Source organism: Cavia porcellus, unplaced genomic scaffold (genome assembly GCF_034190915.1).
Source record: "Cavia porcellus strain 051 isolate PalLab524CR breed Dunkin Hartley unplaced genomic scaffold, mCavPor4.1 scaffold_3, whole genome shotgun sequence".
Classification (NCBI taxonomy): domain Eukaryota; kingdom Metazoa; phylum Chordata; class Mammalia; order Rodentia; family Caviidae; genus Cavia; species Cavia porcellus.
The window spans coordinates 120,027,938-120,054,486 of NW_026947486.1; the positions used below are offsets into that span (position 1 = coordinate 120,027,938).

General features: G+C 53.9%; 1 protein-coding gene across 12 annotated transcripts in view; it reads right to left on the reverse strand.

Moving 5' to 3' along the window:
* Window positions 1-551: 551 nt before the first annotated feature.
* The window catches only part of Ccnq (cyclin Q), a 40,375-nt gene continuing 14,377 nt past the window's right edge, over window positions 552-26,549 (reverse strand). Inside the window, exons 1-7 of one of the 12 annotated variants that reach the window (XM_063246568.1) lie at window positions 10,764-11,005; window positions 8,932-9,115; window positions 7,699-7,831; window positions 4,714-4,941; window positions 2,041-2,087; window positions 1,767-1,880; window positions 815-992 (exon numbers count right to left, since the gene is read on the reverse strand). In XM_063246568.1, coding sequence (XP_063102638.1) covers window positions 1,784-1,880; window positions 2,041-2,087; window positions 4,714-4,941; window positions 7,699-7,831; window positions 8,932-9,115; window positions 10,764-10,878 — 804 coding nt within the window. In that variant the 5' untranslated portion in view covers window positions 10,879-11,005 and the 3' untranslated portion in view covers window positions 815-992; window positions 1,767-1,783. Of the gene's footprint in view, window positions 1,053-1,766; window positions 2,937-3,699; window positions 3,960-4,713; window positions 4,942-7,698; window positions 7,832-8,931; window positions 9,116-10,763; window positions 11,007-26,549 lie in introns of those variants that run through there. The other 11 variants (XM_063246569.1, XM_063246566.1, XM_063246567.1 and 8 more) reach the window with 11 other exon arrangements.

The window sequence follows — 26,549 nt, forward strand, 5'->3', positions numbered from 1 at the left end:
GCACAAGCCCGATGGGACTCGGGGAAGTGACAGGCAGTGATAGGCAACTAAGGTGAGGCGGCCAGAAGGAGAAGATCTGCCACCAAGGTCCATTCTAAGTGGCAGAAGGCACAGGCGGCAGCAGGGCAAGGTCTGCCCTGAGCCCTGCCTGCCGGGACCCGGCTCTCAGCCTCCATCACTGCGCTCCAGGAGCTGTGGGTGTCAGATAGACAGGCGTGGAGGCCGCATGGTGGAAAGTGCCTCTGGGGCATGCGAACACTAAGCTGGGATGGTTCCAGCCACACACGGATGGGCCCGACCCAGTCTCCCGTGGGAAGCGACGCCTGCACTGGCTGTGTCCTGCCCAACCTTGCACAGCACGCAGGGTACTGCATCTTGGAGTCTGCCTGGACTCCCTTTAGGACCTCCGCTGCCCTGGGATGGTGCCCGCCAGCCTCCTAAGGCCACTCAGCTCCAGCACTCCTCCAGGAATGGTGACAAGGACCCAGCGCCTTCCAAAGGCAATCGCATCTCACAGGGCAGCGCGGGTTTCAGAGTCACACAAAAGGGTCTGCTGATTTGCGTCACCTTTTATTACACAAAATAAAATGCCATCTATAGTGCGAGACACACTTTCTATAAATCTGGCTTAAAAACCCCTAGGGGTTCAGTCCCACCTGTCCTCCAACCTCCCTGCCAGTGACATCATGCCAGCGTCCTCTCAAAGGACAAACGCAGAAGCGGCCACCCGGGCAGCGGCACACTGTGTGTTCCCTGCCTGCCCACCAGAGGTGCGGCTCCCGGCATTATGGGGACCACGGCTGCTAGGGACAGTCACAGCAGCAGCGTGTCATCGCCTCCAGCAGTACAACCAGTCCTTCCAGCTGGTCCTCTGGGGACCGGCCGTCACAGCAACATGGTGGCACCGTCCCCAGGCAGCCGGCCATCCTGGGCTTCTCTTTGGGCAGGCCTGGGCCAGGGCCTTAGGGGATCTCTGTGTCCATGGAATAAATCTGAATGAGATCAGACACAATATTATCAATGATTGGCTTGGTAAGGTCGTCACTAAACACCTGGGGAGGAGAAGGAAAACAGGCTCCGATTAGACGCCTCTGTGTTCCACCAGCGCCACCACCAGCACAGTTCGGCATGTCCCAAGCAGGTGGGGACATGGGGACTCCCACCTGCTGGACTGGTCAGAGACTTCACAAGGCAGAGACCACTCCAGATGGACAGGACAGAGGACCTAGCTAAGCACGGTCACACAGGAATGGGTGACAGACGGCCCAAGCCACAGGCTCCTGCCTCCTCCATGGTGCTTCTGTCAAGCTCAAGGTCTCTAAGAGTGATGCCGAAGGACACAGGTGTCCAAGAGGACCTGGGCCCAGCCTGGCCAGCTCTCGAGAGGCATCTAGACCACACATGTCCTTGGGCACCAGCTCCCAGGCCCGGGCCACAGGCTGAGCCTCCTAGACATCCCAGGCAAGGAGTGCTAAGTCCCTGAAGACTCTGCCTGGTGAAAGTACCTTGCTTTTTTCACTGGGTCTAGGGTCCTGCCAGGCAGTCTATGCTGGCGCCACACACAAGTAGGCACCTTGGGCAACATGGTGCCAGCTGGACCTCTGGGTGGCTAGGACCCAAGCCACCAGTGTCAGCCACTCGATGCTTCAAGCCTACGCCACCCCCCTGTTAAGAACCCCCAGACATGAGGCTTGAGGGTCTCCTGGGTAACAAGGTCCCGCACAAGCCGTCTGCACCCCACCAGGCCCCTGGACACTCCCGCTGACCTCTCCTGGCTCCTGACTCAGACACCTGCACCACGGCGTCCTTTTGTTAACGGTCTGTGGAGTCCAGGAGTCCCCGGTGAGTGAGGTGGTGCTGCTTTGGGGAACTCCCCCCACCTACAACAAGAGGAAGTAAAGGGCGAAGCAGCAATCCTGCGGCCAGGGTGGCTGCCCAGGGGATCAAGGCACCTACAAAGTTAAGCCCACGGGCAAGACCTGGACCTTAGTCTGCCCCACCTAAATCTCCTAAGAAAGGAGGTCCCTCCGCAGCCCCCACCTGTGTGTCCTGGGGACCCCGTGCTGAGACGTGACCATTCCAAAGCGCTAGAAATAAAACAAAAGCCAAGTGTTGATAGCCAAAGAGGAGCAGCTCCTCGAATGTACGCAGATGAGTAGATGAATCCTGTGTGGATGGACCATCCCTGCGCCGCCTGTTACAGCCTTCTCAAGGAAGGGACAGCTGGGGAAAGGGGCACGTGCCTGTCATCCAGGATTTGGGAGGCTGAGGCAGGAGGACCTCTGTGAGTTCCAGGCAAGCCTGGGCTACACAGTGAGTTCAAGGCCAGCCTGAACTACACAGTGAGGCCAAACTAATCGATCAATCAATGAATCCAAAAAGAAGAACACACTGACACACAGGACAATCACAGATCCACAGGGGCCACACAGAGCCATGGAGAACCAGTGTCTCCCGGGACAGGGCTTGGTCACACGGGGGAATTCTGCAGATGGGTGGGGATGCATGGCAATGGCTGGACTGTGCGCTCTACAGTTTCTCCCCTGTACCCGGCCCTCCCCATTGTTGGAAACAGCACAGGGGGCCCCAGGTGCACTTCTGCACTCAGAGCCTTCCGGAACTCTGTGCCCACTGCTGGCACTGCTGCCCCCACTCATCTTGCAGCCAGAGATGTACCTCCTGAAGCCCAAACCCACAGGGGCCTATGTGCAGGCTGGCTGGTAGCTGGGAAGCGCTGGGCTCTCAGGCTGAAGGGACAGGAGGCAGTGACTGCAAGAAGCAACAGCTGAGAGCGCGTGAGAAGTGTTTCCAGCATCCGATACACCAGACATGGTGCCGCACACCCGTCATCCCAGCACTCGGCAGGCTGAAGCAGGATGACTGGCTATCTGCCTGGGCTACATAGTGAGTTCAAGGCCAGACTATGCAGGAAGACCCTGTCTCAAAATACAAAACAAAACACACACGTGCACAAAGCATCAGCCATGAACTTCCCAGTAGGGTGCAGCTGAGGCCCCCCCAGGATGGCTTATCCAAGGTGGCTGACCTTGTACCCCACTGCTCAAAAAGGTTCTGGATTCTGTAAGGTCCTGTTACACGCAGCCCTGAGCCATCCCAAAAAGGTGACATTGAGTTTTATGGTCTTTAAGAAGAGCTGGGCAAAAAGTCTGATATGGTGGCGCACTCTTATAATCCTAGTAATCACGAGGCTGAGGCAGGAGAATCATTGCAAGTTCAACACCAGCCTGAACAAAGTGAGCCCAAGGCCAGCCTGAACTGCATAGGGAGACTCTGTCTCAAAGAGACAAAAGAAGAGGAGGAGGAGGAGGAGATTGAAGAACAGCCACGTGAGTACCCAGCTGCCAACCAGAAAGGGCAACTTCTTCCCAGGCTGAGCAGTGCTAGGGCCACTTCCAGCTGCACCAGGCCAGTGCCACTGGTACTCCCCTTGGGAGACTCCAGCATGGGATGCAGAGGCGGCGCTGCCTATCAAGTGCCATTCACAGGCTAGGGAAGAAAGATGGCACAGGAAAACAGAAGCCCCAGCAGACAGCAGGAACAAGGGTGACGTTAGAGCGGGGCATGTGGGCTGGGGATTTAGCTCAGTGGCATATGCACCTGTCTTGCAAGCAGGCAGTCGTGAGTTTGATCCCAAGTACCGATAAAAAGGAAAAAGACAAAAAAAAAAAAAAGAAAAAGAAAAAGAAATACAAATGACCTTTATTTTTGGATCTAAAGATCTTAGCAGAAAAAAAAAAAAAGAGCAGGGCACGTGAGGAGCAGGACCACCACGCTCCCCAGATGTCCTCAGCAGGCTGAGGCCGCAGCCCCTTGGCACAGTACTGTCTGCGCACGCAGCTGCCCTCATCTCACACAAACTCAGGGCCACATCTGGCTGGGGGCCTGCAGCCACGGCTGTGCTGAATCAGAGATACCCCAGTGCCACCTGTGTGCCTGACCTAGATAGGATGGGATGGGAAAGAAAGGAGAAAGAAAGATCAGGTCTCCTGTAGAGGACAAGTAGGCCACAGAAGAAGGTGCCAAGAAAATGTGACCTTTCTGCAGAGCAGCGCCCCACCAGCCACAGAGCTCCTCTGAGACACATTTCAATGTATTGTCTACCAAGGGCACGTAGGTTGGGTAGGTCTGGGTGTGCTCACAAACTTAACATCCACCCACCCACCATCTACCTCATCCAAACCTGCACCCACCCACCCACCATCTACCTCACCCATCCACCCACTACCTACCTACCATCTAGCTCATCCATCCATCTACCCTTCCATCATCTATCTCACCACCTACCCTCTATCCATCCCTATCTCCCCTCTTCCATCCATCCTTGTCAAATGGCACCCCATCTATGCACCTCTCAGTTGATAACATCCCCACTCAATTCATTAAGTGAATGACTCAGTGATGTCTTGGGTCAGTTCAGTGGTTTGCAATAAGGGGTGACCTGGTCATGTCTGGGTGGAGGCCAGGGCTGCTGCTCCACACACTGCAAGTAATATCTGGCTCTAGGGCCACAGTGGATGTTGATGGGGAAATCAGGCCCCAGCCTACTCAGATGGGGCGTCGCCAAACCATCAGCATTCCCTAGTGGCTGGCAGCCGACTGTGCAGATGACTAAAAGGAACTTCGAGTGCCACGCTGGGGTCTGTGAAAGGGAAGGGGCAATGCAGGGCCCAGGGTACCGCACCGCCACCTCACCTGCCACCACGGCTTCTCAGCCTCAGCCTCAGCAGGCACCTCAACTCCGTAGACCTGCAGAGCCAGGTAGAGCACGGCCACGGCCAGGTGCTGTGCCCGGAAACGGAGACACAGCCCGCCATGGTAGCTGTCCCGCAGCAGGGCCCAGGCTGTGACAGAGATGGGAGTCCGCTGCCAGCTGTAACGGTTCAGCCAGTTCTTGAGGGAAACCAGGTAGTGGAGCAGGTACTGCAAAGACACGCATGTCAACCAGGGCAACACCTTGCTTGGCTCCACCTGCCCCTGCTTGCCGCAGGCATGCACATCCGGGTCACTGAGGAAAAAGCCCTGCCTCCCTCTCTCAGCAACTGCACCGCCTCCTGATGGGCCAGGATGCACTGGGCTCAGTCCACCCTAGGGCCTTTGCACTTTGGCTACCTTTGCCTGAAACCATCCGCCACCCAAGGGCCCACACCTGCCACTCCCATTCTCCAGGCCAGAGCCAGGGAAACCCACTCAGGCCATCCTTGCTTTGTGATGGGATGGCAGAGGGGTTTACTGTACAAGAAGAAAACCCGGGAACGTTAACAAAGAAAGGGCTATTCTGCGCCAGAGTTCACCAGTGTACAGCGCTGTTTTCATCACAGCCCTGCCCCCAGCACTCTCAAAATAATAATGACAATAACACTAACTAGCCTGCATTAGTGACACGCTAACCTCACCAGGAAACAACCCCCATTCTCCCTCTGTCTATAACATGTCAATTCCCACTTCTTTAACATCTTTTTGGTACCAGGGATCAAACTCACAAGCTCGTGGCTTGCCAGGCAGGGGCTTATGCCATTGAGCTAAATCCCCAGCCCACTTCCCACTTCTAAACCCACATGTGGCCCATCCACGTTTCTTTTAAGCTGAGGCCTGGGGCTCTGACTGCTGCTGGGAACATGTGTCCACCTCCCGTGCATGGGCAGGTAGGGCAGGGGCACCCAGCATGCAACTAGAAATCCACGATCCCAAACAACCAACTTTCCCAGGCCCCCAACTATGTAGGACGAGGAGGGGGTGGGGTGGAGTGGTAGTATAGCACTTGCCTAGCACACATGAGGCCCCAGGTTCAGCAACCCCCAAAAAAATGTAAGCCAGGTGTGATGGCACATACCTGTCACTGCAGTACTCTGGGGACTGAAGCAGAAGGATCACTATGAGGGCAGCCTGGGCTACATAGTGACATTTTTTGTCTAGTCTTGCCTTGTTCAGGTTGGCCTTGAGTTCACGATGTAGCTGGGGCTGACCTCAAACTCACAGTGATCCATTTTCCTCAGCCTCCCAAGTGTTGAATTACACATGTGCATCACCATTCCCAGTTATATAGTGATTTCAAGGTCAGCCTGGACTACATAGTGAGACCGTTTCTCAAAAAAAAAAAAAAAAAAAGGAGAAAGAAAAAAAAATACACACCCATACATGCATATACAAGTTTTTTGGTTCTGCATTAAATATTTTAAAAAGCCTACTCTGCTTTGTCTTATAAATGAAGGACCAGACGATATATCAGACGATATATAGGTTTTCTTCCTTTAACACATCTCTATGTCCATGGCGGGGCCCACTCCCCCACACACAGGTCTAATGGAATGCTGCCAGGATGGCCATCCTTCCCACAATCCCTCTGGCCCAGGCCCCATGGTGGCCACCATGGGAAATCCTTCTGCAGAACAGTGAACACCCCGACCTGCCTCGAGGCGCTGCTTTCAGGACTAGACAGTGGCAAGAGGTTTCTCTAGTTGGTACCAAGGAGCTAAAGTGATAGTAGGCCTGCCTGCAGCCTCTCCAGGACCCCAGCAGGGCAGTGGGTTCAGCCTGAGACTCACACATGCGCAGAGCATGGGCAGCACCTATCTAGGCGGGAGCCCGTGCAGACAATGAGCCGTGCGTGTGTGCCGAGGAAGGGCCTCACAAAGGGCAGGGGCGGCAGACTCCCAGCAACTCAGGTCCCAGTCCAGGCTCAAGGCTGGCCTGGGCAAGTCCACGTCACAGTGGCCAACGCTCTTTCCATCTGCCACCGGGATGGTGACAAGGATTCACTGTGACTGCTGTAGGGACATCAAAGGCCAGGCCAGAGGTATCAGGAGTCTAGCACAAGAAGGGCCCTTGGGTGGCTGGCGTTCTCCTGCACCGGCACAGTGGCCAACACAATACACACGAAGCCAGCATCCTGGCTTTGACCTGCCAGAGTCGCCTCACTGATGGTGCTGGACAAAGGGGACAGGGGTCACTTTGGGTTATTCCTTCCAGCTGCATGGGGATTCAGTGTTACCTCCTAAAGAGTCCCTCGAAAGAGAACAGTGGTCCTAGCCTACAGCCCAGCCCTCAGCCACTGTCTGAATGGCCTCCCGAGACCTCCACGGCCCAGAAGTGAAAATGGTATCACTGAACTCAGTGCGTCAGCTACTCTCATGGGGAGAGCTGGATAGAATGGCACCGCCTAGGGACAACGATGTGGCAGGAAGCCCCTGACCTAGCCCAGCTCGTGGCGACAGACAGCAAGCAGAATGAGACCATTTGCAAGAAAAGGGATGAACACAGAGAGGCTCGAGTTAGGTATAAATGCCCGGCTCAGGCAAACAACTCTCTATATGGACTCAAAACAAATTAAAACACAAAATTCCAGGCTGGGAAAGCAGAACAGAGGCTACCACAGAAGAAGACAGGGCTGGGGGAGGCGGGAAGAGGAAGGGCTGTAGCGGAGGAAGGACCAAGCGCATCCCGTCACGTCCACATGGGCAAGCCCGAGGCCACTAGCCTGCAAAGCCCACTCACATCCAAGAGAAAGGCAGGCGGGAAGAGGCTGCACCCAAGGGCCGGAGGAGCCCAGCACGGGCAGGAGGCGGCTGATTCAGCTGCTCGAGGCTCTGCTCCTGCGGCACTAGCAGGGAAGGGCTTTGGGACAGAGCACAGGGCCAACTCGGAGCCCAGGCAGCACTGGCAGCAGCGCTGGGGACGTACCTTGTGAGGGTGCTGGAAGGATACCTGGAAGCGCAGGACTCGCAGCACCAGGAGCTCACACTGCACGATGCTGTCCCGCAGCTCCCAGAAGCGTGAGTCCAGCTCCAGAGGCTCGCTGCTTGGGTTAAAGTACCTGCGAGAGGGACGGTGATGCTTCTGGCACAGCCAGGGAGAAGGGCGCCCCTGTCGGGCTGTGGTGCCCACGTACAGTCCACAGCGTCCCTCGGGAGGTGCACTCCTTATCTACATGACTAGGTGTACCACGGAGACTGTGAGCAACTGAGGCAAGAGGCTGGCTCTCGTTTTAGCCAGACAGGACTGTCTGCAATCACGCAACAAGCTGCCAAGTGCTGCCGGCGATTGAGCTGCGCACCGAGAGCCCCACCTGCCTAGGCCAGGATGTTTATCCTGAAAGCCAAAGACTTCTCAGCTTTCCATTTCCTTCCCGCCAGGCCTTTCTGCCCTTGCTCTGTGTTGGTGACACTTCTAAACAAGCTGCCCCAAACATCCGGGAACAGGGTTCGAAGGACACACTCAGCACCCCGCCAGTGACTCACCCTCCTGACGAGCTGCTCCCCATGCCTACTCCTAATTAGGGTGCCACACAACTCCCCCTCCTGCGGCACCTCCCTGCTGGGGCCAGGCAATTAGCACAGGACTGCAGCCGCCCTCCCCAGGTGCACACGGGTTTCCATCCCAACCTCTCCCTGGAGAGCACAAACCCGCCAGGTGGATGGGGTGGGCAGCGCTGTTTCGCCACCCGATTGATAATAAAGAAGCAGAACGAAATGGCTTTTTTCCTGATGAGTTCCTGGAAAGGTTCATGACACGTGCTACCTGGGAACTTTCTGTGAACCTCTCGGCTGTCTCCCAGGCCCCTGGCCCTGGAGGCTGGACTCCTGCCTCCTTTGCCAGCAGCGGCGCCACTATGCAGCCCACAGCCCACGGCAGCTCGTGGGAAGTGGGGAATGAGCTTCTCATGTCTGCTAAATACAACGGCTGCCCAGCTGGGAGTGTGTGCTCTGGACAGCTCTCCCAACAGAACTCTGCAGCTCCCTCTGCTCAGACCTGATCTCTGCCCCAGGAGGCCTTGCAAGCTTCCCACCCACACAGTCCGAGGCTCCTGACCCCAGGCTCCTTCCCACCTTTGTGGCCAGCACTTTGGCCCCTGGTCAAGCCAATGCAGCTGCCTCCCACTGGCACCAGAGGCCGGGGCCCTGGGGATGTCAGTACCTGTTGGACACGTTGATGATGTCTCGGGTCCGCAGGTGCTGCTCCTCTACTTTGCCAGCCAGGTAAATGGCAGACATGGCGACCAGGTAAGGGTCATACGCATCCAGGTTGATCTCACAGAAGAATTTATGGTAAATGGTGCACGCGGTGGCAATGGGAATGGAGTGCATCCCAAGCTTGACACCTGCAGAGAGATGGGAGAGTTCTTCAGCCCAGCCCTCCCCACCTGCTGTGCTGGGGACAGGGATGCAAGTCCCACCCAGATCAGAGCAGGCGCCTCCCAGGCTCCGGGGTACTGGCAAGGGCCGAGGTCAGTGTTCAAATCCAGGCACCCTTGCAGGAGGCAAGGAACTAGATGCTGCAGGGTGTGCATTACCCCACAAGCAAGGATGTGGGTACCACTTGGTCACCCCAGGGCCTGTCAACTTGTAAACCAGAGCCAAGAAAGGACCATCCACTGCCACATATCTATTTCGCAGAAAAGGTGACAAAAGCAAGCAGGTGACTGCTGAAGAAGGCAACCATGGACAGAGTGAAGAAAAAGCACACTGAGCCACGGCTAGGCCCCAGAAAAGGAGACCCACACATCAAGAAGTGAGTGGGCCTTGGAACCCACAGCGTGCAGAGTGCTACCTTTCAGGGCTCAGAGCTTGCCAGCACCACTCCAGCCCTGGACAGGTTCGTAGAATCACTGCACGGAGCCAGAGGTGGCGGTACACACCTATCATCCCAGTACTCAGGAGGCTGAGGTAGGAGAGTCACTTCAAGTTTGAGGCTAGCCCGGGCTAATACATGATGAGTGCAAGTCTGCACTACTTGTTTCAAAAACGCAAAACAAAGGGAAAAGGAAGAGAAACATCATGCTGGGTCACAGAACTAAAACCAGTTCCAAAGACCAGGGTTAACCAGACAAAGTTAAATGACATCCTATAGACTAGCAGAAGGTGGAAATCAGTCAACAAGTAACCCTTCAGGTTGTCTCTTCTACCTAAGTGGTGCCCTGTGGCTACTGTAACAGCTGAAAGAGCCCTGGATCTCTGAGCAGAAGCCCCCTTTGGGGGTGAAGTTGAGATGCCAACAGGCTTCGTCCTGCAGGCTCCCTAACACAATCCATGTCCCTTCCTTTTAGAGCCCCTAGGGGTGGCTTCTTCCCTATCCTAAGCATGCTTCTGTCACCCCCTGGCCTCCTCCTGCCTGTGGCTCCTGTCACCTCCCTCCTTTGTGAACAGGCATGGTGACAATGGGCCCGCCCCAATTATCTAGGATAATCGCATCTGCAGCCTGTTTTGCTATATAAGAGCCCACTCCAATGTTCCAGGGATTGGACAGGGCATCTTCAACTACAAACGGCAAGGTCAAATGGTGTAAGTTTCTTTAAGAAGTCCTTCAAGAGCTGGGTGTAGTGCGCATGCCTGCAGTCACAACACTCGGGAGGCTGAGGCAGGAGAACCTCTGTGAGTTTGAGGTTAGCCTGGGGTAGTGAGTTTAAGATCAGTCTGAACTAGTAAACCACAACCTGTCTCAAAACGAAGAAGTGATGCCTAGAGCTTTTAGTATGTCAAGGTCTACACATTAGGACCCTTCATTCCAGAAAGGTCCAGATTAAGGAAGTGCTGCTGACATGACCCTCGGAGTAGACAGATGGTAGCACTGGAGGTCCGTCCAGACCGCGCCCCGGCTTCCGGCTTGCTTGCCCTTCAGTGCAATCGGATCTCCGGACTGCCTCGTGGCTGGCTGAAGGCCAGCGCGTCAGGCAGGACGGGAAGGCAGACGCCCCAGCCCTGAGCTGGGCATCCCCGCCTCTGCCCAGGCCTCTCCCGGGCAGCGGTTACCTGCCTCCATGATGAACCTTGTTACACGAAAGTGCACCCTCTCCACCAGCGCTGGCCGGCCTTCAGCCCCAGACACCGCGATTCCTCTGCAGCTCTCCGGGCCCACGGCCTCCATGAGGCCTCGCCCCGCGGCCCAAAAGCTCCTCGGGAGGGGGAAGCGCCCCCGGCGCGCCGAGGCCGGCTCCGGGGGTCCTCGCGGCGGGCGCGGCGGCCCCGCCCTGCTCCGCAGGCCCCGCCCCCCCGTCGGGCGAGTGCGGCTGCGCAACGGAAGGAGGCCCGGCTGAGCGTGGTCGGCGCAGGCGCGGGCGCAGGCGCAGAGGCCCACGGCGCGAGAGCCGGGCTTGTGTGCGCCTGCTCACCTTCGGAACCCGAACACTCCGCCTCTTGGAAATTTACGCCCCGCCTCCGGGAAACTCACACCCGGATCTGACTCCCAAGGTTGAGCCAGGGAGCAGATTGCCCCGCCCCTGGGAATCCCAGACTCGCTCCCCGCCCCAGCAGAAACTGACTGCTCAAACTGAGGGCGGTGCGAAGATAGATCCCTTTGGCGACTTAGGTGTCATGGCCTTGTGAATGGGCAGTTAGCACTAATGAGAGACGTTAGTATTGGTAAAACCCAATCCAGATTTTCAAACCTGTCCGAACATGCATACCGATGAAACCTGAAGGAAGTGCTGTGTGGAAGGCGAAGAGAGCCTTTTCTAATGAAGACATTAAGGGTATCCAGGTGAATCTAACAGATTTAAACCTGGCATCCAGTAGGAGCTTCATAAATGTTTGCTGAATGAACGCTGAGATGTCAGACCCACGCACTCCTCCCATATTTCATTCGTGTCTTCCACAAACAAGAAATTGGGTATCAGGTATTAGGGACATAGAGCACCAAAGGGACTCCTAAGCTAGTGACAGTGGCGCGGGTCATTCTGACAGTCAGAAAATTGTTAACGATTTGAGGTCACTGGAAATAAGAAGAGGTAAAGCCCTCCTGTGGGGTGACTTGGAAATCTCCACCTCCTACCTCCCCATCTGTCCAGCTTCCTCCCATTCCTCAGCACCCCACACCTCCCTGGCGTGCTCCCCAAGTCCTGTCCCCTTTCCAGCTGGTTAATGTCCTAGGACTGCTGAGACAAAACAAGTGACTAAAGACAACAGGGATAGGAAAAGGGACCGGGTTTCTTGTAAGCGTCAGAGCACCGCTGACCAGCACACTGCAAAAGCACTGGGACGGAAAAAGTGATTTTGAAGGTGATCAGGACCAAGCAGGCGGTCATTTAAAGGGTTAGATATTCTTTGCAGGTTTTTTCTTTTGCCTCAATCTTCTTGTATTTTTTAAAAATACTTCTTTCATAATGTGGTATCCAAAAGGAAAATGAGAACTGGCACCCCTGTCTTCTCTGAAGCGTGGTAACTTGAATCCCAAGGGTCAGCCTTCATCACTGTTTATTTTCCTGGTGCTGGTTTCAGTGATCAAACCTCAGCTCCCTCACCGTGTCCTGGCCTTTCTAAAAGTGATGCGCATGCATAGAGAAACCATCTTTTTCAGAACTGTGCCTTTTCAGGTTGTGATGAGTACAATCAACCAATGCAATTGTTCTTAATGACTTTCCACTTGGCCCTGTACTTGGGCTGAGAACTGCTTTGCTCCAGGACCATGACTTCCAGTGGAAGTTTTTTAGAGAACCAAACCGTGGGAAAAAGGACCTTTCCTTAACTTGAAGTTTCATGTCTAGGGGTCCGGCCCAAAAGAAGAGGAAGATCGGTTTTGAAGTGAAGATGACAGGTGTGGTGAGACCAGGGACTAAGTACAAAATTGGCTTCACTCAGGAGACAGAATTTTAATTTAAGACTTAAAAAAACTTGGCAGAAGATCCCAGAAGCGGTCTAATTTTCATTAGCAATTAATAGAGTAACTCATGCAGAAGTCTAGACTGCATAACACTAATGGTAATTTTATTTTTACTTTCAGGCTCAGGGTCTGGGTTTTAAATGAACTTTGCATCAGTGCCATTAAAATAAACAATATTTGTAAAAACCATAAAAATAAATCATATACATAATAGATAGATAGATAGATATGTTGGAGCTGTTGGAGCTGAATACATGTGCAGGGCTGTGGCTTGGCCCAGACATGGCTGAACTGAGAACGAGGAGATCCCTGGGAGGGGGACAAGACAGGCCACAGCTGAGGCCACCTGGAGACTTTCTCCTAGGATAGTTTTCCTTAGTTAGCATCATCTGTTGCTTGGAGGGGTATTTGATCCCCTCCCAAGATCCTGTTCAGGTTTCCTGCATTTTCCACTCTAACCTCTTCCTTGTTTAAATAACTAAAGGTGCCCAGAGATACTGTCTGTCTCAGCCACCAGAATTAATACTCTGCAGAGGGTTTTGGGCCTCCTGGAGCCCTAAAGATCAGACCACATGTCTCATTCATTTGGGCCTTGTTGTGCACTCATTTGGGAGATTTGGGATCTAGGCACAGACCCATATTTACATTTTTTTGAGGCGGGGTCTCACTATGTATTTCAGGCTGGCTTTGAACTCGCTGTGTAACCCAGGCTGCCCTCCAATTCACAGTGATCCTCTTGCCTCAGCCTCCTGAGGGCTGAGATTACAAGCATGTGCCACCACATATGACAAAAATAAATTTTTAAAAGACAACAGAAATGCACCCTGTCTCAGTGCTGGTGGCCAGAGCAGTGCTTCCTGCAGCCCTTCCCTGCCCTTCCAGCTTCTCGTAGCCTCATTCTCCTTTGGTTTGTGACTGCATGATGCCACATGCATGTCTCCACACCCCACCTTTGCTTGGCCTTCTCCTCAATGTGTGACTCTGGATTCTCTGTCTCCTCAAAGGACACCGTTACTGGATTAGCATCGCTCTGGTGACCCAGGACGAACTCACATCCACACCCCAATATTGGCTGCATCTACAAAGATCCTTTGCCACATCAGGTCTCATTCTCTGAGTCTGGGATTCGGAAGCAGATATGTTTTGAGGAGCTTGCATTCAGCCCATGACAGAAGCCACCCAAGTGAGCTTCCTGAACTTGAAACCTGAGCTACTCTGCACTCCCTAACACCAGGGCACCTCCATTTCCGGAGAAAGCCTAAGGCTTCAGCCTAACATGCCAGTCCTCTCCACCTGCCAGCCTCACGTCTCCTGGCTCAGTGTTGCTGCCCCCCACCCTCCTCCGCAGTGACTTGGGGGGGTGTGTGTGTGCAGCCCCTGTCCTGCCTCGAGCACCCTTGTGACTGTCTGCTGTGAGCTGAGAGCCACCCCACACCACCCCCAGCCTTGGGAAACCAGGTTGCTGCCTCTTGGCCTCCATATGTACTATACATGAACACACACATATCATGCATCTGTCCTGCGCAGCACAGATGTGTGTACACACATGCTTCCTGCACCTCAGTGGCGCTACCCTCCAGCCCCTGGCCTCCTGTGCTGTTCGCCGGTTAAACGGCACTGCATGAACCCCTCCTTCTCCCTGGGGTCTCTTGTGGTGTGAGGAGCCCAGGATCCACAAGAAATAGGTGCCTGCAAATGTGAGTCAAGGGAATGACTCGGTGAGCACATCAGTGTTTAAAACCCTGGGTCACAGGGCTCTCTCCTGGCAAGCAGCCCTGGCACAGTGGTTGAGAAATGAATAATCCAGCAGCCATCAATTGGAGCTGGCAGACCTCGGGGCAGCGCCCCCTGTCCCACTGCAGGCCACACCCACCGTGAGAGTACTCACCAGACCATTGCCAGCACTATCCCTCATCATCCTGGCCCCCACCCTGGGCTCACCCGGTGAGTTCCTGAAAGATCCAGCACAGAGAAGCTGGGACACAGGACCTGCCACTAAACTGAGGGGAGCAGAGGTTTCAGTGCACAGTCGGCTGCTCCAAGGCAGAAGGGCCTGGCGAGGGAGAGCTGCTCGCCCCATGGCAGCCGGGAAGCAGTGGCCAGGGAGGAACAGGAGCAAGAATAGACCCTTCCAGGTCACCTGGTGGCCACCTCCACCCACCTCCTCCCCTGACAGCACGCCAGCCATCACCTCGTCCGTGGAAGGCCCCATCGTTGGGTGCTGTGGCCCAGCATCCGATCGACTCCCACACGCAGGAGAGCTTTGCACCATCCAAGATCTAAACCACAACAGCGCCTTTGCTCACAGAGGGCAGGCGGAGCCCAGCAGGGCCATAGGAGTGCCTGGCCACCTCTGCCGCCATCCTCCCCAGAGGCCTTCAAGGGAGGAAACTGGCTGCAGCCCAGTGTCACCTCACGCTTCAGAAAGCTCTGTCCAGCCTGGCCATGCCCTGGTGCGGCTCTGCAGCCTGCTGGTCCTGTCTCCTGCCCTTATCACTCTGTCTCTAAAGCCACAGTGAGGGCTGCTGGGTTCTCCAGTGGCCTTGCTGCAAGTTTGTGAAGTCTGTTCTGCTCCCCACAAAAGCTCATTTTGGAGGGATGGAAATTTCCTGTCCTCTAGCGGGGAGGGTGCAACAGCACCCAAGTCAGGTTTCAGACAGGGTCTGTCTGTCTCATTGCTGCAGAGAGACCCCAACACACTGGGCCCTGAACCCCACTGTTTTCTCTGTAGTGGTTCCAGACCCCTGCTCAGCTGGGCCAGCCCCTGCCCCCTGTCACCTCCTGTGTTCCGTAGCCTACCACCTGCAACCCAGACGCACACATCTCCATCTCAGCTCAGCCAGACCCAGCCAGAGGCTGGGAACCTGGCCGCCACCAACTGTGACCGCCAGCACACAGGGTCTCCTTCAGCAGCCTCCCTCTTCTCCCCAGCCCATCCATGCTCCAAACAGAGCGACCTTTGTCAAGCCAACATCGCTTCTAGCTCACAGCAGCAGTGCCAGCTGGGCACCTGGCAGTGTGGCTCCCTTTTTGCAAGGAGCCTCCCAGAAGTGTCCTCACTGCTGGGAACACCAGACCAGCAGGCTTGAACTTGGTGCCTCTGCGGCCTGAGGTTTGTGAAAAGGAGCTCCGCCAAGAAACTTCCAGCATACGCTGTGAGCACACACAAGGTCACTTACAGGAGCAGTGGGACACAAAGAGTTAAGAGCTATTGGTGTGCGGGCCAGAAGCAGGACCCAGGGTGGGGCGGATGGGCTGGGAGCAACCACTCATAGAAACAGCATTTCTTTTTGGAGTGATGAGATGTCCTGGACTGGATTGTGGTGACAGACACATAACTTTGAATATACTGACATACTGAAAACACACTCCTGGCATGGTGGCACACACCTGTCATCCCAGCACTCGAGAGGCTGAGGCAGGAAGATTGCCGTGAGTTAGGGCCAGCCTAAGCTGCATAGTGAGTTCAAAGATAACATAGATGACATAGTGAGACTCCATCTCAAAACTAAAAACAAAAAGACAAAAAAAAATGTTTTTAGTGTATATATAAAGAGCCACGCATGGTGGTGCATGCCTATAACTCCAGCACATAGGAGGCTGAGGTAGAAAGATCGCCATGAGTTCAAGGCCAGCGTGCACTACATTGTGAGACCCTAGCTCAAAACAAGTGAAAAATGGAGACTGGGGATTTAGCTCAGCAGTATAAGTGCCTTCCTGGCAAGTGTGAGGTGGTGAGTACGATCCCTGGTACAAAACAACAACAACAAACCTAAAAAACAAAGTTAAAAAAATAAATGTTACTGTGACTTGAGCAACTATTTCCAAGATGATAATATGTAATCTATTAACAGGTGATTTCTTACTGTTATTTATTTTTTTTTGTAGTTCTGTATTATGTGTAACCTTACACCGCTTTGTTTTGTTTTGTGTTTTTCTCTTTTTCCTCTTAAATAAAATTTAAAAAAAAATAAAATAAAATAAATGTGTGTATGCCCTTGAACTGTATGTTTTAAATAGATGGATTTTAGGATATATGAATTATAACTATTACATAATATTACATATTATATATTATATAATTGTTTATAATTATTAAATAAAGCTTTTTCATTTATTTATGATACTAGAAATTGAACCAGGGTATTCTCACTGAGCTACATCCGCATTCTTTATTATTATTATTACTATTATTACCTTATTTATTTTGAGACAGGATCTTGCTAAATTGCCCTGGCTGGACTCAAGCGCTCCACCCTCCGATCTCAGCCTCCCAGAATTCTGGGATTTCAGGTGTTGTCCCAGCCTATGCAATTCTGGGATTTCAGGTGTTGTCCCAGCCTATGCAATCGTGCTGTTGAAGACACAGTCTTCTCACAGAGAGTGGCTGCAGCCTGGCCAGCCAAGCAGGCATGAGGCAGAGGGATGGGTGGCAGCTAGGCAGGCTGCCCAGTGCCTGCGAGGTTTCAGAAGGCCCAGGGAGCCCTCAGGCCAGATGACAGCTGCAGGCAGGTGGTGACATTGGCAGCCCAAGGCCACTTGATGGTAAGGAGGAGGTACAAGGGACCTGTGAGGGTGCCCTCCTAGAAGTCCTGAAACAAGGCTGGCTGAACAGGGTTCCTTGGGGAGGGAGCTGGGGCAAGGGTTGGAGGCAAGGTCCCAAGTGTGGGAGGCTGCTGGGGAGTCCACCCCCCAGAGCCCACCAGCCAGGGCAGAAGACTTGAGCAGACCCATTGTCTGTGTGTCTGACAAGTGTTTAGCAGCCAGCAGCATGCCCAGAGGCTCCCAGCCTCAGCCTGAAGCTACTGTCCTCAGGCCAATGGTGACTGTCCCCACAGTACTGCTCCCGCTGAGATCCTCAAGCTGGAACACAGCAAGAAGCTCCGGAAACCACCTCTCCCAGGTGCCAAAGGCACTGCCCGCACCTCCACTGCCCCCCAGGACAGACTCAAGTCCACTCTATCCACGATGGCGATGGCGAGGGACACTGGGTGGACAGCAGGTGGCGCGGGGCGGGGGGAGCACTTACGGAAGCAGGACTCGAGAGGGCTGCCTTGTGGGCAGGGGCAAGGGCCAGGGCACAGCCACAGAAACAAATGGCCAGTGAAGAGGCAGGAGCTGTGTATTCATGGATTGGCACACATTACCGTGGCCCAGAGCGTGCTACCTTCACACGAGGCACCTGTATGACTTTCCTACATCTGAAAATGAGGTACAGGAAGGTACAGAGGTGGTGGTTTAAACAGCACCAGCCGGGCATGGTGGGCACTCTGTGATGCCAGGGCAGGAGGATGGTAAGTTCGAGCCCAGCCTTCATAACTTAGCAATTTAGCAAAACTCTGTCTCAAACTCAAAAATTAAAAGGGGGTGGGATGTAGCTCAATGTGAAGGCACTGGGTTCAATCCCTAATAATAGAAAAAGAAAGGAAGGAGGAAAGAAAGAAAGAAAGATGGACAGACAGAAAGAAAGAAGACAGGACCATTGCTCTCTCACAGCCTGGAGGCCGGAAGCCAGCAATCGGAGCGTGGGTAGGGCTGCACTCCCGCCCAGGTCCTAGGGGAGCAATTCTTCCTGCATTTCTTAGAGCCTGGGGCTCCAGGAGACCCAAGGGTCGCTCCAAGCTCTGTGTTCATCTTTACGAATTGCTCCTCCATGCCTGCATCCCCTCTTCTGTCCAGGATGGCCTCAAAGCCCTTAACTGACTGCATCAGCACAGACTCCTTCGCTGGGTGAAGCAGCCTGGAGCCCAGAGGGGCAGGGCCTGGCCCCTCTCTCCCATCTCCTCCCAGCCACCTGGGGGCTCCACCTCCCTGCTTCCTGCCTCTTCTCTGCTGCCCTGACCGTGAGGTTTAACTGACAGCCTGGATATGGCGACGGAAGCCGTGTGCAACAGCGTGGTGGCAACAGGCAGAAGACTGACAATATTAAGGTGACAGCAAGCAGATAAATAATACAACACAACCAGGCTAGAAAGAGAGACACGAAATTCTGTATTTGCAGATGGTGTGATCTTGTATGCAAAAAATACCCAGGAGTACACCAAAAAGCCTAGTCAAGACATAAACAAGTTCGGCCAAGTTGCAGGTCGCAGGATCAATTGCATCTCTAAACAGTGAACAACCAAATGCAATGAAGAAGATGTCCTGCCAGGTGTGGTGGCACACACCTGTAACCCCAGCACTCCGGAGCCTGAGGCAAAAGGATTGCCATGAGTTCGAGGCCAGCCTGCACTACACAGCGAGACCCTGTCTCAAAACCAGAAAAGGGCCAGGGATTTAGTTCAGTGGCATTAAGCGCCTGCCTGGCAAGTGTGAGGTTGTGAGCTTGATACCTGGTACCAACAACAACAACAAAAAAAAAGTAAAACCACTTAGAAATAAGTTTTAAAAGAAGGCAAAGATTTACCCAATATATTGTTGAAAGGTATAAAAGAAGATCTACATAAATGAGAAGAAATCCCTATTCACTGATCAAAAGACATAATCCTGTTAGAGTGGCAATACTCTCTAACTTGATCTACAAATTCAAGGCAACCCCTATTAAAATCTACCGACACTGCAGAAATGGACAAGCGTGTGCTAGAATTCATGCGGCAGTGCTATAACCCTGGCATAGCCAAAACAGTCTTGAAAAAAAACAGTGAAAGGACTCGGTGCTTCTTAATTCCAAAACTTAGCACAAAGCAATGGGACAGACACAGACAGAGATCTGCCATGGTCACCGAATGGGAGAGAAAATCGTCTCTCCAGCAAGCAGCTTGGGAACCAACGGACAGTCCCAGATGGATCACGGACGGACATGTAGGAGCTCCAACTATAAAACTCTGAAGAAAGCAGATGTAGGGGGCTGGGGATTTAGCTCAGTGATAGAAGTGCCTGCCTGGCAAGTGCGAGGTTGTGAGTTCGCTCCCTGGCACCAAAAAAAAAAAAAAAGAAAGTAGGTATAAACCTCTATGACATTGGACGGGACAGTGATTTCTCAGATAACCCAAAAGCATGAACGACAAAAGAAAAATCGATAAGTTGGACTTCAAAAGTAAGTAGTTCTGCACGTCAAAGAATCCCCCACAGAAAACGAAAACCTATTTGTGAATCACACAGTTGATCACTGACTTGTAGATGGCATATATAAAAAATCCTTACAATACAACAATAAAAGACAGGTCAGCGTGGTGCTGCACTCCTGCAATCCCAGCACTCTGGAGGCTGAGACAGGAGAATCGTTGTGAGTTGGAGACCAGCCTGGGCCACAAAGTGAGCTCAAGGCTAGCCCTGAACTTCATACTAAGACTCGGTCTCAAAAACTGAAAAAAAAAAGACAGAAAACCCAATTAAAAAGGGACAAAGGCTCTGAACAGGGCTCGTGCAACGCGCCATCATGATTCCGTTTACACAAAAGACCAGGAGAGGTAAAACCAGAGACAGAAAGTTGGGCGGGAAAGGGAAATGAGGCTTGGAGCAGAGGGTTTTACTGAGGGTGATAAAGATGCCTGATAGTATCTGATGGTGACTGACGGCTTGCACAACCTCAATGATCTAAGACCCACTAAATGGAACAGATAATGGAGCAGTAAGCACATATCAGTGAATGTTTTGCAACCAAAGCGCATTAGGAATTGCTCAACGGTGCCTGCCCTGTGGCTATTCAAGCCTCCAAGGCAAGGGGTTTTGAAGAGCGCAGGCCGCATACATTCCTGTGGCCCCAGCCAGTGGCGCCACAAAGTCCCTTTGGCCAAGTCACCACCTGATTCTGCCGCAAGTAGATCGTTTCAAAGTTCTTGGGGGTGTAGAACCTCGGGAATGGCGAGGATTGGGTGCTGGAGAGAAGGGCCAGGCTCGAAGCCCCCTGCAATCTTCCACCCCGAGCTCGAGCTCCGGCTGAGGCTTCCTCCTCCGACCCAGCATCGCGAGGACCCTGGTCTGCTCTTCTGTCCCCTTGCTTCCTGAGACCGCACCCCACACTCCGCACCCCACACCCCGTACCCCAGTCCCAGCTAGTCGCAGGAGCTCTGCGTGCTGCCGCAGCCCACCGTTAGGGGGCAGAGCCGTCTACACCAAAAGCTGCCCGCGGAAGATTGTGTGTGTGTGTGTGTGTGTGTGTGTGTGTGTGTGAGCGCGCGCGCGCGCGCACGCGTGAGCAGGTGTGTGTGTTCTCACACGGCGGGGCGCGCTTGGTGCTGGCTCGGATGAGTGTGTTGACTCGTGGGAGCGAGCAGAGCTCCCTGCACGCACGCAGGTGCACGCACTGTGAGGACACCCCCCACAGAGTCCCCTTTGAGGCCCCCTCTGCAGGATCCCGGGAAGCACAGGTCGGGCAGTGGGATCTTGGCTCCGCACGCCCACTCACCCCTTAAACAGCCGCCGGCACCTGTTCCTGCTGGACAGGAGGCAGATTGGTGCTGGACATTTGTGTAGCTCTGCAGACGGCCTTGAAGGCTGGTGCCAGGGGGAATCTTTCAGGAGCAGGAAGGAAAGCAGGTCACTTGTCCACTCACTGCCACCCTCGGAACCAGCCTCGCCATGCCAGCCTCTCTCCAGAATTGAAATTCGCAGCAAAATACACAACTAGTGAATAACTGGGGTCAGGTCCCAGAAATAGGCTGCCCTTTCCACGGGGTGACGGGAATATCCTCCCTGCTTCCTGTTGCCATGGTTTCCACTTAGCTACCAGACAGCCTTCTGCATGGAAGCCATTTTCTGCCAGGGGACGCTGGTGGCGACTGGGTGTGCAGATGGCCAGGAGAGAGGGTGGCAGACACCTTGGTCCCCCTGCTCCAGAGCTGGGGGGCAGTGGCCACACGTGTCCTTGAGCTCCTAGATGACAGGGCATGAAGAGAGGCCACAAACACATCACACCACAGTCAACCCGCATTGCTCAGCCAGAGGGGCTGCCAGTTTCCCTACTGGGGAGCCCAGCTTCTCTCTGGCCGGAGAAGCCTAGCAGAGGGCCATTTGCTCCGGGGGAGGGGCTTTTTTGAGACAGGATCTTACTATGTACTTTAGACTGGTCTTGAACTCGTTATGTGGCCCAAGCTGGCCTCAAATGGAAGGCAACCCTCCTGCCTCAACCTCCCAAGAACTAAGATGACAGGTGTGTGGCACTACGCCTGGCTTCAGTTTTCTTGGGAGCACAACAGCACCGCACAACAGCTCTGGGGAACCCAGAAAATGGCAGAGTGCTGAGCTTGGCAGCTACAGTGACCCTGTTGGGCCCATTTGTCCTCGGGGGCCCAAGGACTCACAGTGAGCCTGCACACCCTGCACCCCAGGATCCAAGCCCTTCTGGCTGTCTGGCCCCCAAACCTCAAGTTGCCTTTGGGCCTACCGAGGGAGCCCCTCTCCACCCAGTGGCTTCTGTCCACCCCATCTGTCCCCACCCCGCCTCCCACTCAGTGAGAAATGTGTCCTGGGGTCAAAGGGCCACCAGTCAACCTTCCTCGCCACCCCTTCTGGAGAGGATGGAGCCAGGGCACCAGGCAGGGAACACACGTGGGCTGGCGGGCCATTCCAGAGTGCTCCTGCTGGGGGACCGCATGACAGGAGTTGTTTATGCGGTCCCCGTGTGCCCTGGCTCCTCCCCTGCCCCTGCCCATTAACCTGCTGGGTCCCTCTGCGTGATTAAAATTCAGCCTGGACTTGTGGCCCCCGGAAGTTTCCCCTCCCCATCCGGGGCCTGAACTGGCCGGACTGGAGACTGAGCCCTGACCTCCGTCCCCCTTTCCCTCCCCCACCTTCCCCGGAGGGGGCAGGCAGAGCTCCACTCCTCCCAAGGTCGCGGGCGGGGTCGCCCCTTTCCCAGGGTGGCCGAAGTCCCTCCCTGGCCAAGACCCTTGGCGCCAGCAGCCCTGCCTCCTATGGGTCACGCTGGTGTCTGGAGCCCAGGCCCTCACAGAGACCCTGCCTCTGCTGGCCCTGGTTGGTGCAACCAGAACAGACAGGTCCCGGGGACTGCACCCAGCTCTTGCAGGCCCCCTTTGGGTGACACTGCGCTGGGCCCTCATGGGGCAGGGGTTAAGCCCTTCCCTGCGTCACTGTGAGGGACAGTGGGGGCAGAATCTTGGGGAGGTGAGGCCAGGTGGTGCTGAGATAGCAGGATTTTGAACGAATCTGGCTAGAACTGTCCACAGCTGGGCCAGGTGGGGACAGGCCACCAAGATAGGCGGCAGACCTGCACCCCGGAAGCCACAGGCCAAGCAGGCCACAGCAGCCTGCATCTGTCTCTGTGTTGGGCCCTTATTTTCTCCCAGGTCTTACTGGGGATCGAACTCACAAACTCACACCTCCCAGGCAAGCAGTTGTGCCACTGAGCTAAACCCCAGGCTCTTTCAGGTCTTTGTCCCTTTACAGATGACAGAACACAGCGGCCCTGCACAGGCACCTCACATCTGTGGGTCTCCATGATCACCCGCTCCTGCACCTCCCCAGGGGAGCTGAGACCTGAGCCTGGTCCTCCTCTGTTCTCTTGCCTGTGGGATAAAGCCCCCCTCCGAAGGTTACTCTGTCCTGCGAACAAGTACATTCCACCCAGGTACTTTGTCCTTCATTTTGTGTGTCCCGATGCAGCTGTCCCCTCCCGCCTTGCTCCCTTGGTCACCTGACACCACTCAGCCTGCGGCGGCCTCTGTGAGTTGCCCCCCAGCCAGAGGGGCCCAGGGCTCAGGCGAGCGAGTGACACTAGGCCAAAGGCTGCGGTGTGGCCCCGCCTGCGCTCTGAGGAAGAAAAAGCGCCAGGCGGCTGGGCCTTTGGTGAATTGGTTTCCAAATGCTTAATTTTTTTTAATCAGGCAAATTAGTCACTAGAGGCCTGATTAAGCCCAAGCCACTGCTGGAATAAAAGGTGGAAAGAAACGCCTTCATCTGAATTCCAAATCCAGCCAGCCAGGCAGCAGGCAAGTTGGCCTTGGGTGGCAGGGGCAGCCCCTGAGTTAGGCTGGGTGTAACCTTGAGTCTCCGGCCAAGTGGGTACTGGGCCTTGGTGCAGAGTGGGACCCCCCAGCAGGTGGCACCATGGTGGCCCTGGCACAGACTCCCCAAGTGCCATCCCTGTGCTGGGCATGATCAGGAGGAGCAGGGATCCCCAAGGAAGGGGGGTAGCCGCAGCTGTTAATAGGTACCAGTGAAGAACCCTGACCCTTGACACAGGCACTAAGGCTGTGGGGGGCAGGGGCAAGTTTGGGGACCCCAGGTCCTCCCCTCTGCTATGGGCAGCACTAGCGCCCGGGGAAGAGCTTGGGGGTTTCTCAGGCACAGCTGGCCATCTGCCTCCCCATAGAGACTTTGGCAGACTTTGCTTTGTTTCTCCGTATATTTCTGAACCCATATCAGCATGCATTTGTGGTACCAAGTGAGCATAACTCACGGTGGTACGTGGACACAACACGTTGTCCCCTTCCCTCCTGCCTACAGCAGAACTCATATCTTGTAAGAATTGTGGAGCTGAGCATGGCTGTGCATGTGTATCATCCTAGCACTCGAGAGGCTGAAGCAGGAGGATCACTTAGAGTTCTATGCCAGCCTAGGAAGTCAAGGCCAGCCTGAACTACACATCAAGACCCAGTGTCAAAAAACTTAAAAAAAAAAAAAAAAAACTTTCAGGTGCGGTGATCCACACTTGTCATCTCAATACCCAAGAGGCTGAGGCAGGAGGATCACTGTGAGTTCAAGGCCAGCCTGGGCTACAAAGTGAGTTCTGGGCCAATTTGAACTACATAGCAAGACCCTGTCTTGAAACAAACAAAAATTAAGTACTGGGGATATAGCTCAGTGTGGCACAGCACCTACCTGGCAAGCGCAAGGTCCTCCCCCAAAAACAAACAAACAAAAAACACTTCGAGAAGCATGCCTGCATGTGTATGTGTGTGTGTGTATGCAGATACACAAAGATAAGAATGAAGCAAATATTTAAAAAGAATAAAGCAAATATATATAGTAAAATGCCAACACATAGGAAAGCGGAAGAAGAATGCAGAAGGGAATTATTTATGTTTTTATTTTTGAGATAGCATCTCACTATGTAGTTCAGGTTAGCCTCGAATTCACTATGTACCCAGGCTGGCCTCCAACTCACAACGATCATCCTGACTCAGCGTCCCAAGCACTGGGGAAGGGCTCTTTGTAAACTGCTGAATCAGCGAGGAGTGGTGATGCACACCTGTAATTCCAGCACTGGGGAGACTGAGGCAGGAGGATCACTGTGAGTTGGAGGCCAGCCTGGGTACATAGTGAGACCCTGCCTCAAAACAAACAAAACAAAAAGAACAGCTCTCCAGAGCTCTGCCCCATCCACAGTGTCCACGCAGCTCCCCTGTGGGGTACATAGCTCTCCAGGAAGATTTTCCACAGCAGCCGCACCAGCTGGGAGCACAGATTTTGACCACCTCCCTTCTGCCCAGCACTTCTTACCACCTGCCTTCTCCGCTTGCTGGGGACTGATGTTGCATGGCGCTTTGCCATTGTTTTGATTTATTTAATTTTGTTTTGTTTCGAGACAGGGTCTCACGATGTAGCCCAGGCTGGCTTTGAACATGTGGCCATCCTCCTACCTCTGCCTCCCAGTGCTGGCATTATAGACACGCACCATCATAGCCACTTCTCCACCGTTTCTAATTGTCCTCTTTAGGAGCTGCCAATGAATTGTGAATTCATCATTACCGCAAATGGAGTCCTTCACTGAATGCTAAAACTCAATTATCTTGTTTTTCACTGTGCACACTTGCTTCCTTTGCTTTTCTTTCTTTCTTTCTTTCTTTTTTTTTTTTTTTTTGAGACAGGGTCTCCCTATGCAGTTCAGGCTGGCCTTGAGCTCACAGTGATCCTCCTGCCGCGGCCTCCCTCTAGTCCTGGAATTACAGGTGTGAGCCATGACACGGGCTACTTGCTTGATTTTAGAATGTGATGCTTCCCACCCCACCTTGATTTCTCCACACATGGGAAGCCCACCAGCCTGCTGCTCCAACCATGCGGCATGGCGTGTGCAAGCCTGGGAGCTGGATTCCATGGGCACTCACACGGCAGGGTGCTCTGCTACACTTTCCTGCTTGTATTTTTTGACTGGATATTTTTCTTCTCAAAACTTCATATTGGGACTGCTGGAGACTCAGCTGCAGGTCAGTCCCTCCAGAGAAGGTTGCTCTTGTTTTTGTTTTTATTTTTCTTGAGACAGAATCTCTCGCCATGCAGGCCAGGCGATCCTCCTGCCTCAGCCTCCAGAGTGCAGGGGTGACAGGCGTGCACCAACACACCAGGTCCCCCCCAGAGAAGATGTGGGCCCCCTTCTGACAGTTTAGGGGAAATATTTCACCCCAAAGCCACTTTAAATGAATTTCTCAATTGGGGGAGTCCTCGCAGAGTGCAGGTGCCCGGAGGGCTGGGGCTGGAGGCTGCACAGAGCCTCCCTGCTTTGATTTAATTCTGTACCTGGAAACCCTTCCTTTTGCCGTCTCATTGGTGCATTTCAAAAGATCACTTTAAGATATTTTATTTAGTGCAAAAACATCTCCTGTCCCAGCTTTCTGACAGCAGGAATCTGGATTTGATCACCCAAAATGACTCCTGCTTTTTTTGCTCTCGGTTCTGGGTGAAGAGCAGCTCTATGTTTTCACTCACAGATATTTCGGTGGAGTAACCATGCATTCACTTACACCATGTGTTATTAAGTGACTGCCCTCCCAGCTCAGATGTTTGGTTTGCTCTTCTATCAGTCAGGATTAGGTTCAGCTACATCATGACACAGATAAACCCTCAGAGCCAGTTTAGACGGTCCATGAAATCACTAGGGATCAAGGGTCCTTCCAACTTGCCACACCATAATTCCCAAGGTATGGCCTCCATTCTCTTCACCCAAGATGGCAGCCACAACTCCAGCCAGCACACAGGAATGGAGGTGAAAAGGGGGCCAAAGGAAGGATGTAAACCAGAGAAATAGAGTACCGGCATCTTTG